Source organism: Ursus maritimus, unplaced genomic scaffold (assembly GCF_017311325.1).
Source record: "Ursus maritimus isolate PB19 unplaced genomic scaffold, ASM1731132v1 scaffold_5, whole genome shotgun sequence".
NCBI lineage: Eukaryota > Metazoa > Chordata > Mammalia > Carnivora > Ursidae > Ursus > Ursus maritimus.
Genome location: NW_024426663.1, coordinates 29,797,199 through 29,816,923, shown reverse-complemented (window position 1 = coordinate 29,816,923; position 19,725 = coordinate 29,797,199). Strand labels below are relative to the sequence as shown.

The following is a 19,725-nucleotide window of genomic DNA, read 5'->3' as shown; positions in this document are numbered from 1 at the left end:
CCCCCCCCCCCCAAGTTTGCCTACTGGAGAACAGCCGACTACAGAGCAGCTCTTTCCCTGATGACTTCCTCAGAGAGCGCAGATGAGAAATGTGAGAAAATAATTCTAGTGGAATCATTCATGGCAAGTTGTAAATGATTGGTGGGTTTAGACCTCCAAGAAAAAAAGTTGGAATTGTTGAAGAATGTTTCCATCCAAGTGAATCTTCAGTTGTAAAGGGGGTGGGGGAGGGGGTGGTATTCAGAAGAGGAACGGAGAGAACCTGAGCTCTGGGAAAGCCTAGCGCATCTCTCCTAAAGGAGAGCTGTATTGTGATTCGGAGAGAAAAGCTAAGTAGTTTAAGATTACTTGGTTCTGAGCCAACGCTGACTGAGAAAATAATTTGCAAGGCAAAGTTCTATTCATTTGGCACAGTATCAGAAATTCACACTGCACTTAGCAACTCTGTAGCAAATGGCCTTTATCTGGAAAGAAAAAACATAAAACCATTGTGCACAGAACTAACAAGGTCCCATAATTATGGGAAAAATGTGTCAGAGCCCTTACTCACATTTTGACCAAGATCTCACACAGGCCGTGTAATTGTTTCTGTAGTTATGTGGACTGGACTACGTGGTATGAGACAATAGAAAGCCCCCCCTTTTTTAACACTTCAGTGTTACGTGATTATTTTTCTGTGGTTGGGTCAAGCTGGAGCGGTGTACCTGTCATCTGATGCATAGGGAGCTTGCGGCTATTACAGTTGGTGTCGCTAAACCAAACTAACCTCCTTCAGAGTGAGCCCTGCACAGTCATCTGTCTTGTTCAACTTGTCCCATTCGTTGACTGTGTACAAAGACTTGATTGTCCAAGCAACTGGAAATGGATGATTTAGCAGCAAAGGAACATGATTTTAAGCGTGACATAGCAAGACGCACCCCAATAACAGTGTCTTAGTTATAAACAGAAAACATGCAAGATCCCAAAGCAGGTTTATTACTTTCTAGTATTCACAACTTGATCATTTGACAGACATTTATTGAACATTAGCATAAAATCATTAGGACACACAAAAATTTGATAATGAGAAGGGACTAGGTGTTAAGCTGCATCCAAAGTTCCTATCTCTTTGTGAATAAATATTTTGTAAATCGACTCTGTCCATAACTGAGGAACACTTGAAGAGCTTTTTAGAGAGGTTTCTAAAAATCCTAGGCTTCAATTCAGATTACTTTTATACTACCGAAAAATTTTATAACATGTCTGAAATCTAAATAGGTTATATATTAGCCTTATAAAAAATTTTGTTACAGCGTTTTGTCTTTCCGCATTTCTGCAGTGGTCAAAATGGCCGCAGCTGAGTGGAGATGCGACGTCCTCGGTAGAAAGCACGTCCCGTGGGCGTCTCCTCGCCGTCCGGCGCGGGCAGTCTCCAAGTGTCTGACTGTAACAGAGCATTTGTAGTATTATCACCTGGTGTAAATCTTTCATCTGTTCATATTATCTGTGTCACTTCTTGATTCCTCGAATCTTCAGAGCTTTTTAATGAAATTGTTTGGCTGGAAATGTAGCAATGCCATATTTAAAATTTCTTTCTCTTGTTTCACCAAACTTTTGAACAACTTTAGCTTCACAAGCTTCATCGTGATTCAGGAGACAATTCTCAGACAGGTGAGAATACTTCCATTTCACTCTTACACACTCCAGGGGCTCTGGTGGGTTCAAGTCTGTAAATTGCTCTGAAGGAATCTAGACTGACACCACGCCGGCATCCGGATTGCTAAAACCCGCGTGCCGACACTGGAAGGCTGGAGAGCCGCAACAAAAGCAGGGCCTTTCAGAACTGCGGACTCTGGACGCACGGCAGCCTTTCCTACGGAATGCCTTCCCCTTCCTAGTTTCATTTCGCTGGCTAGAGAATTTGTAGGGCAAATAAACCCAGAAGAGAGACTGGCCCAGAAGTCCAGGGGAGACCCAATGTTGTTAAACCCTGGCCCGTCCACCCTGCCCTCGTAGCTCTCGGTGACCAGGTGGTTAGAAGGCACGACCGCCCTGTCCGGGAAGTCAAGAGCACCGAGGAACCACTTCAGTCCCCACTCCCTCGCTTTATACCTCAGGCTGTGCTCTGTCTGACCCTTTGTTTCCTCTACCCTCAAATGAAGGTTACACCAGATGACTATTGCATTTGAAAGGTCTGGAATTCTCTGATTATTAGAGGGGAAAAAACAGTCTGCTCTCAAAGATTTCAAATTCTTGTTCCTGCATACACACATGACCTTCTTTGCTCTGTTAGTGGTTTTCCCAGCCACTAATGCATAAGGTTAGACCCTGGGCTACAGTTTAGTCCCTCTCCTTGATTCTGGGATGGTCCATATTTTAACATAATCAGACTTAAGTTGATCCTTCTGAGTTTTAGTGTCTTTGCTTGTAAAACGAATTAACAGTGTCCATCTCGTTGTTGCTTGGAAGACTGAAGGAGAAAGTGTATATAATATCTAACAGTACCTAACATTTAACTGATGGGTATCGTCCTTCCATTCCCCTACCCTTTTCCTTACTCTCCCCTTCCCATTCCCTCCCTCAGGGTATGTCTCTGTCTCTCTGTCTCTGTCTCTCTCTGTCACTCTTTGATGTTTTAGTTTATTTCTTGTATCGCTTATAGCAAGGGTAATATTTTAACTAACTTATGAGCTTTTGGGTGCCAAAAACGGTTGCATTTTCATACCCTTTACAGGGCCCAGCATTGCCTTGCACATAATAGACTCAAAAACATGCTCACGGAACATGGCTAAGTTGAAACTGTCCCATCTTACAAGACAGAGGTTCCACCATTTGACTAGCTCTTTGACTTTGAGCTACCTGCGCAGTCTCTCCTAGTTTACGTTTTCTCACGGGTAGAATGAGGATTACACTATGTAGCTTTCAGAATTGTTGTAATGATCATATAACTTCTATACTTAGAGATTGAAACACCATGTCTGGTGCAGAGCAGGGGCTCAGTCCATGATAGTTATTCTTTTAAAAATTGTGATATTATATCCCTATTTGTCATTGAATAAATTTATTTGAATCTCCTTTATCCTTATTTTCTCTAGTTTTTAAATTCATTCCACAAGATCAAGCATCTGTAGAGATAATGAATAATGAATTATTTGATTTAAATGGCCTTTAGGGAAGAATAATTTCTCCAAACTTTTAATAATTTCTATTGCTATATTCTCTTAGTTTTTAGCTGAGATAAAATCAGGAAGAATAAGCATTAGATATCTTTGAATAATTTCTAGTGAATGATTTAGAATTCAGCCAGCCAGCTGTGAGACTAACTTCCCTACTTTAGTTTTATTTAGAAACTAAATTTTAAGGAATTCTTGAGTTTTAAAAATCTTGGGTGTAATCTTAAATCTTTATTAAGTTAGATTTAATTTATTATATGGTAAATGAGTGTCAGGAGCATGAGATTATTAAGTCCCTCAAGAGGACTTAAAGTCCTTGAAGAGGTCTTGTGAGTGACCACTGTTAGTTTTTCAGGATTTGAAAGATGCTATGTGATCCTAACAGTGTCATTTAAAGTACTGCTACCCATGGATGTCTTGATAAATACTGAAACTCCTATCTAAGACCAGGAGAATTACAAAGGCAGAATCTGGAAGACAAAATGAGGCAAACGGACAGTGTAAATATTGTAAGTTATATAATTTGAGACGAGGCTGTATGGTTATGGTGTTCAGATCAACTTCATAATAGTTCCGGTTTTTACTTTATGTTGTATAAATATAATTTAGGTTTAGTTATTGATTTAACTTTTTTTAATTGAATCAGTTTTTAGGACACTAAATGGTTAAAAACGTGATCCAAAAGAAAGTATTTAAGACATATTTTGAAGTGAAAACAGCAAATAGTAGAACAATATTGTAACATGATCCCACGTGTGCCTAGAAAGAAGGTATAGCTGCAAATGAACAGATGTAATGAACACGGCTAGCCAGCACGCACCACATACTTACTGCATGGCAGGCGCCGTGCTAGCCGCTACCGTGGATTAACTCCGTTCTGTCTCCCGACAGCCTGTGAATGAGGTGCTGTGACCGTCTCCACTTGAGAGATGTGGATATTGAGACACAGAGAAATAACATTCCCAAGGTTACACACCTAGTAGATGGCATAGTGGAGGCTTGAACTTTGGCAGTTGGGCTCTGGAGGTCATTTTCTTTACTGTTCTCTCTTGTACCTTTTTCGGTGCTAATAGACAATCCTTAAAAGAGCATTATTGCATCTTTTTTTTTTTCTTTCTTTTTTGGAATATGAACATTGGAAAATTTTTTTTCTCTCTTGGAATATTGGTATCTGAGAAACATGTTCTCCCTGCTGNACCTGCACGTCTGCCTCCTGTCTTAGCCCAGTAAGGAGCAATTTGTGTAGGTTAAGTTTCTCTCCTCACCACTGGGTTACTCCATAGCATCCAGGGCCCTAAAGATGCACATGTCTGAAGCCAGATCTCTTGGTCCTGACTGGTAGCGTGCAACTGTGAGCTTCCGTCTTGGATTAATACGACAGCACATTCTGAGTGTTAAATTCAAAGTCAGCAAAGACTTAGGTAGAATTTAACTGCTTCCCCCAGCCCTCTCAGAAAATAGGGACAAAAGCAAGAGTTAAGTTATGAAAATTGTTGGGATTGAAAACATGCCTTCTCTTCTTTCCTGGGATTGGCAGTATGTCATTTGATGAAGTGACATCCTCAGGGGAACCTAGAAGACCATCTGGAGGTCTGAACTTTCGGAGGGGCCTTAAATTACTCCATATTAGTTTCTCAAATAAATTCAACTTTCTTTGCATTTCACTAGTATTTTATTTCCACAGATATCCCCGTAAAAGCCTTCCCCACCTGGTTACATTGTCCTTCTGGTTGAAATGAACCCCCCCAACATTTACTCCAATTTTTAATGTTTATTTCTTTAGAGATTTATTTATTTATCTTCGGGAGAGAAAGCGCACGCACACACGTGTGCAAGTGGGGGGCCAGAGTAGAGGGAAAGAATCTCAAGCAGACTCCCTACTGAGTGTGGAGCCCAGTGCAGGGCTGGATCTCATGACCTGAGATCATGACCTGAGGCAAAATCAAGAGTCAGACACTTAACCGACTGAGCCATCCAGGCACCCCTTTTAATGTTTATTTTTAAAAATGTATTTTATTAATGAAATTAAAAAGCCCTTGTTAATAAGCTCTGTTACCACGATATAATGGCATGCCACAAGAAAAGAGTATCGTTTTACAATTAATATGACTGATAATTTTGTGCTGATGCTTTGAAGAAAAAGTCGTTTGCTGTTCCTTGAGAATATTTTGTAGTGCTTAGAAAGGAACCTCATTTTCTTTAGATAATGAGGGGGAAATATGTCTAAATTTCACCTGTAAATAAGCGGAAAACTACTCACTTTCTGTTACTAATTTGAAATCCTTAGAGTCTCATTCACTCAGATACAAGAACAGAAGGAAAGAGTCCATTGATGTGAAATCGATATCCTCTCGAGGCAGTGATGGTAAGAAGTTTTTCAGATTTCCTTGACCTTTTTAAAGTATAAGATGATGACAGAGGAATACACTCAAGAACTTGTCAGCATACAAACAAAACCCCAAATAGTAGGGTTTTAATGAAACTTGCTTTCTGTCTCTATAAACTAAAAAATCTTAGGCCTTTTTATTCTTTCTTTACTTTTTACAGTCTGTCTTCTCTTTGAAATGATTCCATGCTTATTCCTTGATGGCCTAAAGTGTGTTGAGCCACATAACCACCAAGCAGCTCAGAGTTCTGATAGCTAGGTCGCTCTAGCGGCAGAGAGGGAACCCTAGAGTCCTGGCTTCCCAACTTCAATGCAAACCCAGTTTGCAGTGTACCTGTTACATACCCTAACCCTTCATAAAACGTCACAGAAGAATTGTGAGACAGAACTTTGCAGAAATCCTGCAAAGCAGAATTTACCAGAACATTATGTGAGTTCAGGCAGGCCTAAGTAATCATTTGGATTTGCAGGGCGATGGCAAAGTCAAAGATGACTCTGAAATTTCAGTCCTAGGTACCTGGGAAAAATGAGTAAGTTTCAAAAACAGGAGTCTCCATGTATGGCTAGGATGGGGACTTGAGAAAATGATGAGTTTTATTTTAGTGGAGATGGGAAGGAAGGTAAAATATAAGACAGGTATTCAGGGCTAGAAATATGGATTCAGGAGTCCTAGAGGTGACAGATGAAGCTGTGAGTAGGGGGAAATCTCTAAGGGGTGTGTGCGTGTGTGATGGAGACAGGGGAAGAGAAAGAGGAGAGAAAAGAAAAGAGGGTCTGAGTCCAAGACTTGAAAGCACACCTTCAGTGAGAGGAGAGGCAGGAGAAATAGGGCCCGTGAAGAGCACAGGAGAGCTGGCGGCGACCCAAGAACAAGAGGGGAGCAAGAGAAAGGAGATGGCCAGCAGTAGAAACGCTGCAGAGATCGGCGAGCTTAAAAACTGAGAACTAGTGAATTTCACATGTTCATTCTAGGGGCATGAGGAGGGGTGGTTAGTCACTGAGGTAGAGAGGAGAGAAGTAGGGTGGTAACTTCAGGGAGTAAACAGGAAGGGCAAGTGAAGGACTTTTCAATCCTTTGGGTCACAGTGCGAAACCTGAGTATGGGGGAAGTGGCGAAACTAGGACCGAAGACTCTAGAGACAAGATGAATAATTCATAGAGGAAGATGGATAAATCACAGGGCGTGCACAGGACTGGGGTGAAGAATGTAAAGCAAGATGTACATAGAACATTTTAGATGGGGAGGATAATGGATGAGAGAATTTGAACTGGGTTATCTCAATTTTCAGCGTAGAGTTTGAGATGGGATCATCATCTCTGCAGAACATGGAGAAGGCGGGGCTGCAGGGTGCAGAGGAGGGCCGCAGCAATGGCGGAGCAGCAGGAAGGCTCTCTTGATATTGGCTAGATTAAGGCACCACATCTGTAGCATGAGGATTTTATCCCTCCTGCCTGCCTCACAAGCAGTGGTAGGAAGATCTGATGAGAGCTTCTCTCCTCTGAATTTTCCACCCAACAAGTAAGCATTACCTGTTCAAAAAGAAAAAAAAAAAATTAAGATGGCTGAGTAGGATGACCCTTACCTTACCGCCTCCCATGGATATAGCTAGATAAAACCTTTACCAGTGCAAATAACCCAGGAAACAGCTCAAAGACTGGCAGAACAAACTCCACAGCTAAATGTAGAGAAGGGTCCGCATAGAGGAGAGTAGGAAGGGTGGAGACGTGTTTGGGAGTTAAACAGACCCCTGGGAGGGAAGGATGGCACAGAACTGGAATAGGGAAAAGAAAAGACCGTCATGCCAGGCACCCCAGGCACGGGGAATCCCCATAACATTTGGCTTTGAAAAACAAAAGGGCAAAATTTAGTGAGTTCTTAAAATTAGTGGGCTTAACATCTGGAACTTTAAAAATCAGTTGACGCTGAGATAGCCAGGAGGGTGGGAGGAAACCAAGTCCCTGCCCTTAAAGAGATAGCATAACAAACAGCCGCTCAGAAATAATAGCTTGAATAATGCCTGGGGTACACATGAAAGAGGTTGTTCACTAACCTCAGAAAGTGTGCTGGAGGGGCAGGGATCGTTGGAAGACTTCTCCTGAAACAAAAGAGGTGGCAGGCACCAAGTTCGTCTCCCAGTCCACAGCCTTGGTACGTGGACACCTGCGGGAACCAGAGCAGCGCCCACGCTCACTGCCTAGCTCGCTAACGGTGCATCTCCCCTTTGAGTTTTCTGGCAAACTCGCCCTCTCCAGCCAGGCCCCAGCTCCAGGTCTCTTCACACAGCAGACCCACACAAACTCAAACGTAGGGTCCTCCCGAGTCAGAAAGGGATGTGCCTCTTCCCAATTCCTGGTGGCACAACTGGAAGGACAGTACCAGGCCTTAGGGCCCATCTCTGACAGATGTGGTTGTTGGAGGGGGCCCTTACTTGGAGCCCTAAGCCCCCTAAGCCTTGCCATTTTAAGCACAGGTGATGGACCCAAGCGGCTTGATTTGCCCAAGGCCACACTGAACCCCAGGGATTTGGAAGCAGAGGTGGCTCAGCTTTGTGGGCCCCCAGGGCACTCAGCAAATGAAGGCCATCAGAGGCTTGAGCAAGCTCAGCCTCAGCCCAGGGTTTCAGGTGCTGTCAAAGGAGGGCTGGGTTGGGTTAGTTGTACTGTGGACCTCCTATTCTCCTGTGAACCTGCTGCCTTCCAGTAGGCCCTTGGCCAGAGCCCATCCAAAGCAGTGCTACAAGGCTGGCAGGTGCAAGCAGCCCCAACATGGACCAGCACCACTCCAAAGTGACTCCTGCTCTGGGTAGAGGGGAAGATAAACACACATACCAGTTTGAGTGCAGCCCCAGCAGAGGGCTAGGGGCAGACATCTGGTCTGACTGCAAGCCCTGTCTGCCAAGAAAAGCTTCTCTGGGAACAACACAGGGAAAGTGCCCTGAAAGTCCGTGATCCTGCCTCTCTGGCATATGCCTGGCCTGATTCAACTCAAGCCCAAGGCAGCCCCAGACTGGCCCACTAACAACACCAGGGACCAAACCCCACCCACAATAGGCCAAGAGCTATTGCAGTCAACTGGACCAAAGGAAAAAGCAGCTCAGCCACAACAGTAGGGTGCGTACAACAAAGAGGAAAGACTCCTCAAGTGCCAGGTTCTGGTGAACAGGAGTCACTGCACTGCAGGGCACTGGAGGACCTCTCCTTCACAAGGCTCCTACTTTCAAAAGCAGGAGTTGTAACTGACTTTTCCTAATACATAGAAACAGACCCAGAAGGACAAAATGAGGAGACAGGAATATGTCCCAAACGAAAGAATAAGACAAAATCATAGCAACAGAGCTAAACAAAACAGAGAAAAGAAATACGGCTGATAGAGAATTTAAAGTAATGGTCATAAAGATACTCACTGGACTTCAGAAAAGAGCGGAAGATCTCAGTTGAGACCCTTAAAGAAAAGATAAAAACCATAAAAAAGAACCACAGATGAAGAACTCAATAACTGAAATTAAAAATACACAAGATGGAATAAATACTAGACTAGAGGAAGCAGAGGAACAGATCAGCAACCTGGAGGACAGAGTAATAGAAAGCAATCAAGCTGAAGAGGAGAGACAACAAAATAATTAAAAAGGAAAACAGACTTAGGGAACTCAGTGACACCAATAAGCCTAATAACATTTGCATTATAGGGATCCCAGGAGGAGAAGAGAGAGAGAAGGAAGCAGAAAATGTATCTGAAGATATAATAGCTGAAAACTTCCTAAATTGGGGTAAGAAACAGAAAAAGTGATCCAGGAGGCACAGAGAGCCCCCAACAAAATCAACCCAAGGAGGTCAACACCAAGATGGATATTAATTGAAAATAACAAAAAGTAGTGAGAAAGGGAGAATTTTAAAAGCAGCAAGAGAAAAGAAAAACCATTACATACAAGGGAAACCCCATAAGGATATGAGCTGATTTTTCAGAAACTTTGCAGACCAGAAGAAAGTGGCTTGATATATTCAAAGTGCTGAAGGAAAAAAACCTGGAGCCAAGAATACTCTATCCAGCAAGGCTATCATTAAGAATAGGAGGAGAGAGTTTCTCAGACAAGCAAAAGTTAAAGGGATTCATCACCACTGAACCAGCCCTACAAGAAATGTTAGAGGGGAGTCTTTGAGTGGAAAGGAAAGACCATAAGCAAGAGTATGAAATGTAGGAAGCACAAAAGCAGCAAACCTAAGTATACATGTAAAACCCCGTCAAGGGAGTCCCAAAATAAAAGGACGTCACCATATTCCTAAAACATGGGAGTGAAGTTGAGGAGAAAAGAATGGGTTCATATTAAGTGACCATCAATTTAATATAGACTGCTGTGTGTATAAGATGTTACATATAAACCTGATGGTAACCACAAATCAAAAACCAGTAATAGGGGTGCCTGGGTGGCTCAGTCAGTTATGTATCTGACTCATAATTTCAGCTCAGGTCATGATCTCAGGGTCGTGAGATAAAGCCCACACTACCACATACTCCCACCCCTGGTGAGGCTCTGTGCTCAGTGGGTAGATATATTTTTTTTAGACTGAATTGATTTTAGATGAAATCCCTATCATAAATAGATTACATTAAGTAATCTCTGCTTGAGATTCTCTCCCTCCCTCTGCTCTTCCCCCCACCAGCTCATGTTCTCTCTCCCTAAAATAAATAAATCTTTTTTAAAAACCCAGTAATATGCAAAAAATAAAAAGGAATTCAAGTATATTACTAAAGAAAGCCAGCAAACCATAAGAGAAGAGAGAAGAGAAGAAAGGAACAGAGAAGAACCATAAAACAAGTAACAAAATGGCAGTAAGTACATACCTATAAATGATTACTTTGAACTAAACATTCCAATCAAAAGACATAAGATTATGGAATGGATAAAAAAACAAGACCCATCTATATGCTGCCTATAAGACACTCATTTCAGACCTAAAGACACATGCAGATGGAAAGTGAGGGGATGGAAAAGCATTTATCATGCAAATGGAAGTGGAAAAAAAAAAAAGCTGGGGTAAGGATGCCTATATTAGAAAAAAAAATAGACTTTAAGACAAAGACTATAACAAGAGACGAAGATACTATATCATAAAGGGAACAATCCAACAAGAAGATAGAATAATTGTAAATAATTATGCATCCAATATGGGAGCACCCAAATACATAAAGCAGTTAATAACAAAGAAGTAATTGATGGTAATACAATAATTGTAGGGTATTTTGACACCCCACTTACATCAACAGACTGATCCAAGCAGAAAATCAATAAGGAAAGAGTGGCTTGGAATGACACACTGGCCCAGATGGATCTAACAGATATATTCAGAACATTCCATCCGAAAACAGCAGAATACACGTTCTTTTCAAGTGTAAATGGAACATTCTCCAGAAAAAATCACCAATTAGGCCGCAAAACAAATTTCAACAAATTCAAGAAGATCAAAGTCACACCATGCATCTTTTTTCAACCACAAGGCCTGAAAATAGAAATCAACCACATGAAAAAAGCTGAAAAGAACATAAATACATGAAGGTTAAATAACATGCTGCTAAGCAATGAATGGGTCCATTAAGAAATCAAATAGGAAATAAGAAAATGTATGTAGACAAATGAGAATGAAAGCATAATGGTCCAAAATCTTCAGGTACTGCAAAAGCAGTTCTAAGACGGAAGTTTATAGCAATACAGACCTACCTTAAGAAAGAAAAAAAATCTCAACCTAACATTACACCTAAAGGAGTTAGAACAGATCAAACTTAAAACCAGTAGAAGAAAAGAAATAATAGATTAGGGCAGAAATAAATGAAAACTAAAAAAGAAAAAAATAAATGAAACCAAGATATGGTTCTTTGAAAAGATCAACAGAATTGATAAGCCTCTACCCAGATTCAAAACAAAACAAAACTCAGAAATGAAAGAGTAGTAACAACCAAAACCACAGAAATATAAGAGAATATTATTAAAAATTATATGCCAACAAACTGGACAGCCTAGAAGAAATGGGTAAATTACTAGAAACATAGAACCTCACAAAACTGAATCAGGAAGAAATAGAAACCTTGAACAGACCAATTACCAGCAATGAAACTGAATCAGTAATCAAAAAATTCCCAACAAACAAAAGTTCAAGACCAGACAGCTTCACAGGTAAATTCTACCAATTATTTAAAGAAGAGTTAGTACCTATTCTTCTCAAATGACTCCAGAAAAATAGAAGAGGAAGGAAAACTTCCAAATTCATTCTATGAGAGTAATACCCTGAAACAAAAAACAGATACAAATGCTACAAAAAAAAAAAAGGGGAACTACAGGCCAATATCTCTTATGAACTTAGATGCAAAAATCCCCAAGTAAAACATTAGCAAAATGAATTCAACAGTGCATTAAAAAAATCATTCATCACAATCAAGTGGGATTTATTACTGGGATGCAAGGGGAGGTTCAATATTTGCAAATCAGTCAACATGATATATCAACAAGAGAAAGGATAAAAACCATGTAATTTCAATAGATTGGGAAAAAGCATCTGACAAAGTACAACCTGCATTCATGATGAACATATCTCAACATAACAAAGGACATATAAGAAACCCACAGGTAACAACGTACTCAATGCAGAAGAGTTTTTCCTCTAAAATCAGGTACAGGACAAGGATGTTCACTGTGACTTTTATTAAACCTAGTACTGGAAATACTAGCCACAGCAATCAGATAAGAAAAAGGAATAAAAGGCATCCAAAATCGTAAGGAAGAAGTAAAATTTTCACTATTTGCAAATGACATGATACTATATAGAGAAAACCCTAAAGACTCCACCCCCAAAAATTCTAGAACTGATAAATGAATTCAGCAAGGTCACAGGATAAAAAAATCAATGTATCTAAATCCTTTGCATTTCTATACACTACTAATGTAGCAGAAAGAGAAAGTAGGAAAACTGATATATAATTGCACCAAAAATAAAATATCTAGAATGAACTTAACCAAGGAGTTGAAAGATCTATACTCTGAAAAGTATAAAACACTGATGAAAGAAACTGAAGATGACACAAATGAATGGAAAGATACCGCATACTCCTGGATTGGGGGAGCAAATATTATTAAAATGTCTATACTCCCCAAAGCATTCTACAGATTTAATGCAATCCCTATCAAAATACCAACATTTTTCACAGAAGTAGAATAAATAATCCTAAAATTTGTATGAAATCATAACAGACCACAAGTAGCCAAAGCAGTCTTGAAAAAGAACAACAGAACTGGAAGTATCACAATCCCAGATTTCAGGATATGCTACAAAGCTGTGGTAATCAAAATAGTATGGCACAAAACAGATATATTAATCAATGGAACAGGATAGAGAGCCCAGAAATAAACCTTTGATTATATAGTCAATTAATGTTTGATAAAGCAGGAAAGAATATGCAATGAGAAAAAGTCTCTTCAACAAATAGTGTTGGGGAAACCGGACAGCTACATGCAAAATAATGAAGCTGGGCACTTTCTCACACCATACACACAAACTCGAAATGGGTAAAACAGAGATGTGAGACCTCGAACCATAAAAATCCTGGAAGAGAGCAGAGGCAGTAATTGCTCTGACATTGGCCATAGAAGCATTTTTCTAAATATGTCTCCTGAGGCAAGGGAAATAAAAAGTAATCTATTCAGACTATACCAAGATTAAAAGTTTTTGCAAAGTAAAAGGAATAATCAAGAAACTAAATGACAACCTACTAAATGGGAGATGTTTGCAAATGCACCTATCCAATAAAAGGTTAGTATCCAAATACATTAAAAAAAAAAAACACAGGGGCGCCTGGGTGGCACAGCGGTTAAAGCGTCTGCCTTCGGCTCAGGGCGTGATCCCGGCGTTCCGGGTTCGAGCCCCACGTCAGGCTCCTCCTCTATGAGCCTGCTTCTTCCTCTCCCACTCCCCCTGCTTGTGTTCCCTCTCTCGCTGGCTGTCTCTATCTCTGTCGAATAAATAAATAAAAAATCTTTAAAAAAAAAAAAAACACAACTCAACAACAAAAACACAAATAATCTGATTAAAAATGGGCAGAAGACATGACGGTGTTTATCCAGACAAGACATCCAGATGGTCAACAGTCAAATGAAAAAATGCTCAACATCACTCAGCATCAGGGGATATCATCTCAAACCTGTCCGAATGGCTAAAATTAGAAACATGAGGAGTAACAAGTTTTGGTGAGGATGTGGAGAAAAAGGAACCCTTGTGCACTGTGGGTGGGAATGCAGGTTGATGCAGCCATGGAAAAAAGTATGGAGGTTCCTCAAAGAATTACCATAAGATCCAGTAATGCCGCTACTGGGTCTTCACCTATAGAATACAAAAACACTGATTCAAAAAGATAAATGCACCCTTTTGGTTATTGCAGCATTATTTACAACAGACAAATTATGGAAGCTGCCCAAGTGTCCATTGATAGATGAATGGATTTAAAAAGATGTAATATATATATATATATATATATATATATATATATGTATGTATGTATATATATACACACACATACATATATGTGTGTATTACATGTAATATGTGTGTATATGTAATTGTGTGCATACATAATATGTAAGTTATGTGTAATGTGTGTGTATATTATGTGTAATATGTGTGTATATTATGTGTAATGTGTATGTGTGATGTGTGTGTATATTATGTGTATATATAATATACATTATATACACACAATGTAGTAAAAAGATAAAGATGTAATATATATGTAATATATATCATATGATATTGATATTGATATATATGTATATATATACACATAGACACACAATGTAGTATTTCTCAGCCATAACAAAGCATGGAATCTTTCTGTTTGCAACCATGTGGATGGATCTGGAGAGTATAACGCGAAGTGAAATAAATCAGTCGGAAAGACAAACACTGTATGATTTCACTCATGTGGAATGTAAGAAGCAAATCCAAAAAAAAAAAAAAAAACCCACAAAAAACAGAAAACAGACTCTTACTTATAGAGAACAAACTGGTGGCTACCAGAGGGGAGGCTGGTGGGGGGATGAGTGAAACAGGTGATGGAGACAAAGAGTACACTTACCATGATGAGCACTGCGTAATGTATAGAATTGTTGAATCACTATATGATACACCTGAAACTAACACTTTTTAAAACTGTACTGGAATTTTAAAAGAACAAAAAAGTAATTTCAAAATTAACTTAAAATGTTTCTATAAATTAGAGCTAGAACCATTACTGGGTTCTGGGTGTTAAGAACCTACGGGCTCAAGTAGGTCCAGCGCCTGGCCCTAATTACTACTGAGAGTGGACTCATTCATCTGCACCCCACCCTGACCGTGGCCTGTGCTTCCTCTCCCACACTGCAGTTATCCAGTTACACGGCCAACAGCTGGGGACTGAAAGTTAAGAGCTGCCAAAGTTGGGCTTCAGTGATTAATGGGAAAGTGAGATGGGGGCTCAGGATCCCCTTAACCTTCTCTGAAATTTCCCTTCTGGAACTGGGACTCATAAAACCTGCCTGCAAGTAAGGTTCCAGGCCAGAACACCCTTTCTAGACTTTGGCAAGTAGTGCCTGATCTCTCAGCGTTTTATGATTAAAAGATGGGCAAATCCTTTGCTTTGTGGAAGGCATTGGGGGAGTATTCCTATGAGAATCAGGTCCCCGGTCCATGAAGGGCTCCTTTGGTGCATTTAGCCAAGCTAAGCCACCAGAACCAGACACAACTTTCTTTATTCTCTTCAGCACCAAGCCTACAGAACCGTCGCTATCCATCCATGGCAAGGATCCATTCCATGACCATCGAGGCTCCCATCACAAAGGTGAGTGGCAGCTGCCGCCTCCACTCTGCAATCAGGGCTACCCGGCGCTGGGGTAATTTCTGGAGATAGTGATGAATGACTTACTACTGACACCATAGAGAGGAAACAGATATTAAATAAACACATAAATAAATTTGTACTTATAAATTGCAATGACTGTTAGTAAGGGTTCTTAGGGTTCTAACAATAGGGTTCTAAAAGAAAATTAGAGTACGGCCCTATTTATGTTGGGTGAGGTGATTAGGGAGAACTCTCTGTAGAGGAAATAATGTTTGAAGTAAGAACTGAAGCATGCAAGGATGGTAGAAGAAGAGGTGGGAGAAGAGAATTCTGGACAGCAAGCACATCAAGGGAAGAAGCAAAGAGATAAGAAAAGGGGGATTGGAGTATTTGAAGACCTGAAAGAAAGTGTGGGTGGCTAGAGCTTGGAGACTTGGCGGGGGGGCGGGGAGAGAAGATGGTGACACGAAGCTGCCAGGAAGGGTTCATATTTTAGTTCTGTGCAGAAGAAATCACTGAAGAGTTTCAAGTGGGGGAGAGACATGATCAAGTAAGTTTATTGAAAAGAACACCCAGCTGCCATGAAGAGAATGGACTAGAAAATGGCAAGAATGAAAGAGAAGAGGCCAGTTACAGGCTTTTCCAGAATTCCAGGCCAAGAAGTGATGTTAATTGGACTAGAGTTACAGCAGTGGAGATAAAAATAAATAGATGAGGAAATATTTAGGGGTAGAATCAATTTAACTTGGTGATGAGTGACATTAGGAAAGTGGACAGAGAAATGGGGAAAACCGTTTGTCAGCTGGGACTTTCCAGGTTTTGGCTTTGAGCACAAGTGGACACGAGTATTGTTTTGCTCCAGTGTAGAAACCAGAGAAGGAGCTCTTGTCTTTGATTTTTCGTTCTGTTTGTTCACTTGCTTACTTTGGGGAGAAGTGAGCAATATCATGAATTTAGTTTGGGACACGTAAGTTAGGTATTTCAGCAGCTGGGTGGGCAGTTGACTATACAAACGTGTATAGTTTGTATACACATTTGAGAGTCCTTGGCATGTGGGTCATATGGGTCCCAAATCATGGAAACAGCTTGTCTCTGGAAGGACTGGAGAGAGAGAGAAGCCCAGCACCAGTCTCCAAGGAGCTGCAACCTGTAGAGAGAGCTAGAGAAGTATCGGCAAAGGAGTGGGAGAAAATGTAGCCTCCGAGGTGGGAGCACCACCAGGAGAGGGGGATGAATGGCTCGCCGCAGGAAGAATGGACCGGTTCCATGGAAACACGGATCATTTTGAACAATAAAATGTGTTACCAACTGGTTTCTTACTGTTTACAGGCATACGTTTAACTTTTGGGAATTAGAATCCTAATATCCTCAAATTTATTCTTTCTCTCTTTACTTCATTAGGTTATAAATATAATCAATGCAGCCCAAGAGAACAGCCCCGTCACAGTAGCAGAAGCCTTGGACAGAGTTTTAGAAATTTTACGGACCACAGAACTGTATTCCCCTCAGCTGGGTACCAAAGATGAAGATCCCCACACCAGCGATCTTGTTGGAGGCCTGATGACTGTGAGTGAGGAGGAAAACCCAGAAATGCAGGGGAAAGACATGAAGTGCCCTCCAGGGTACACAGAATATGTAACACAGAAACTGGTGCTTATAGTTGCAGAAACACCTGTCGTGTGGGCTAACATCAGTATAACCAGAAGCATCTGCATCAGAATTTATGGGTAATATGTGCGGTGTAATTCAAGGAATTCTTGAATTTATCTTTCCATGAAGCTAACTGGCCACAGCAATGGGAGACAGTCCTTCAGAATCCTCGTTACCATAAAGAGCAGTAGGCAGTTGATCGAGGGTGAGGTAGGCACAGTGGAGCCGGTATTGATGTCTTCCCCTCGACCTGGGGCAGTATTGGATTGAGGGTGATAGCTGAGTTCCCTTGGACTGCAGGCTCTTTGTATCACGAAACTGTTGTACTTAGACCACAGCACTAGTTCCCAAAAATCCTATAGAATCCTTTCTTTAAATCAAAGCTTATATAGAAGTTCCCTTTAGAATCCATAAAGGCAGAGCTGAGCTGTTCTGGCAACAAAGGGTGAGGGGAGGAGGGATGTACCCCTGCCAGCTCGCCAAGACCACCATCTCTAACCACCGAGAGCAGCTGATTTCTAAGGACTCCTGTGTTCTCATGTGTTTGCTGTGATCTATTTGGTAGTAATCATCCTCTCTCAGCAAGTGACTCCAGGAGTCATCTATGTGTTTTACTTTGGAAGGTTCTGTCCAGCCCTGTCACCAAATGCTGGGTTGACTGGCTTTATAGTCCATTCTCCTTGTTCCTGCTGTGAAGGTCATTAATGAGCCTGTAATTTGAGTGACCTCCTGTTGCTTTCCTGTCCCCGGGCTGGCCTTGGTTGTCCCATCCCAATGCAGTGTAGACTTCAGCCCTGGAGAACACTGAACACTGAGAGTTACCTACCCTCCTTCCCCCTGTTGGCGTACCATCTTGTGGTTCCTCTGCAGGTAAGGCTGTGAGGAACCAGTGTAGGGTTCCACCTACTTTTATTTGGTTTTAGGGAACCAGAAAAAGAAAGACAAAGCAAAAACAGTACCTTGTGATACCACCTTACAGGCAAGACAGTTGTAGCCATTGTTACTTAGCTATTGATAGCGTTTTAAAAATTAAGATCTTGGCCTAAAGATCCAAGGAGTGAATTTAGGGGAGTCCTTCATTAATACTTATAAATTTTTTAAAAGACTTATTTATTTACTTTAAAGAGGGGGAGCACACGAGCAGTGCGGGGGGCAGGAGAGAGAGAAGCAGACTCCCCACTGAGCACAAAGCCCTACGTGGGGCTCGATCTCAGGACCCTAAGATCATGACCTGAGCCAAAATCAAGAGTCGGGGGCTTGGGGCACCTGGGTGGCTCAGTTGGTTGAGCATCTGCCTTCGGCTTGGGTCATGATGCCAAGGTCCTGGGATAGAGCCCTGGGTTGGGCTCCCCTTGGGAGCCTGCTTCTCTGCCTGGCACTATGCCTACTTGTGTGCACGCTCTCTCTTGCTCTCTGTCAAATAAATAAATAAAATCTTTAAAAAAAAAAAAAAGTTGGAGGTTTAAGTGACTGAGCCACCCAAGCACCCCTTTTCAATAATACTTTAAAACTTAGCGCACTTTCTAGAGAAACAATTATAAATTACTTTTAAGCAAAGATCTAAATAATTAGGTTCTCAAGGGTAGAAATCAGAGGGAAGGAAAAGGAGATGCAGGAACATCTGGGGCCTAGTTTAAGAGCCTAGTAAATGGAGATCATTGGAATTTTTTCCACTCTCTTAGGCTGTTCCCCACCAAAGATCTCAAATCCAGAAACTCTTCTTTAAAAGGCTAGTTGCAATGCCCTTGTTGCAAAACAGAAAATACAGTTGGGAAAAAATGTAGATATTGGTCAAATATCAGCCCACCCTTTTCAAGTCATCTTTACATTAAATCATCCCCCAAAATGTGGCCCATGACTTTGGTTCCCCAATATGTAAATGTGAGAACACAAGAATAACACAGTTCCTTTAAGGGTAAGTGGGGTCCCTTCAAAATAACCCACATCCAAAAGCAGGGCCCCTTCAGTAATTGCACAAATGTGCTTCAAGATGCCAGAAGACAAAGATGGCGTGAGACAAAAGGCAACCGAGACATCAGGTGTGAAACCTGAATGAAGTCCTATCTATTTTATTCTCAGTTCTCCATCTCCTGGGGCTAATAGCTGTGGAAGGGAGAATATCCTCTGTCTTGTAGAAACTGTTCTCATTTAATTTTGAGCTTCAACTTGGAGTTCCAGATTGGGTTGTTAAGGATGCAGGTCTCTTAGACTAATGGAAGAAATGAAAGAAAAATGCTAAGAGCATGGAAAGCACACTTCTAACAGTAGCTTTCTTCATTCCAGGATGGCTTGAGAAGGTTGTCAGGAAACGAGTATGTATTCACTAAGAGTAAGTTGTCATCTGTCCACATTACGGTGATAACTGGTCTCCAACTTGGGCCTTCCACTGTGTTGGGAGTATTGTTTGGGGAGGGTCCTGGTGTTACTTTCTGTTGGTCTCACTGGAGTTCACGGCCTCTGTGGTCTGCATTTGAAACCAGGTCTCCTCATAAAAATTACTTCTTTGAGCACTGAGAATTGCAGATCTTTGTACATTTAAACACAGTTAAATGGAATAATTTATTTTCATTTCTTGTTGGGGGATCTGGAAGTTTCATAATGTAAGAGAAGAACCCCGATGTGAAAAATCTTCCTACCCGTAGAAGTTCAAGGCTTCCTTTCTAGTAGTAACCATGAAGATG

General features: G+C 41.1%; 2 protein-coding genes across 4 annotated transcripts in view; one reads left to right on the top strand and one right to left on the bottom strand.

Annotated features, from left to right (window-relative positions):
* PDE8B (phosphodiesterase 8B) overlaps positions 1-19,725 on the top strand; it is a 342,584-nt gene that overhangs the window by 310,429 nt on the left and 12,430 nt on the right. For both annotated transcript variants that reach the window (XM_040622155.1, XM_040622156.1), the window contains 5 exons: positions 1,608-1,650; positions 5,440-5,517; positions 15,318-15,394; positions 16,796-16,960; positions 19,328-19,373. In XM_040622155.1, the coding sequence (XP_040478089.1) occupies positions 1,608-1,650; positions 5,440-5,517; positions 15,318-15,394; positions 16,796-16,960; positions 19,328-19,373 (409 nt within the window). The remainder of the gene's footprint in view (positions 1-1,607; positions 1,651-5,439; positions 5,518-15,317; positions 15,395-16,795; positions 16,961-19,327; positions 19,374-19,725) is intronic.
* The window catches only part of WDR41 (WD repeat domain 41), a 73,791-nt gene continuing 60,164 nt past the window's right edge, over positions 6,099-19,725 (bottom strand). For both annotated transcript variants that reach the window (XR_005832465.1, XR_005832466.1), the window contains one exon: positions 6,099-7,068. The gene's annotated coding sequence lies outside the window, so the exon portion shown is untranslated. The remainder of the gene's footprint in view (positions 7,069-19,725) is intronic.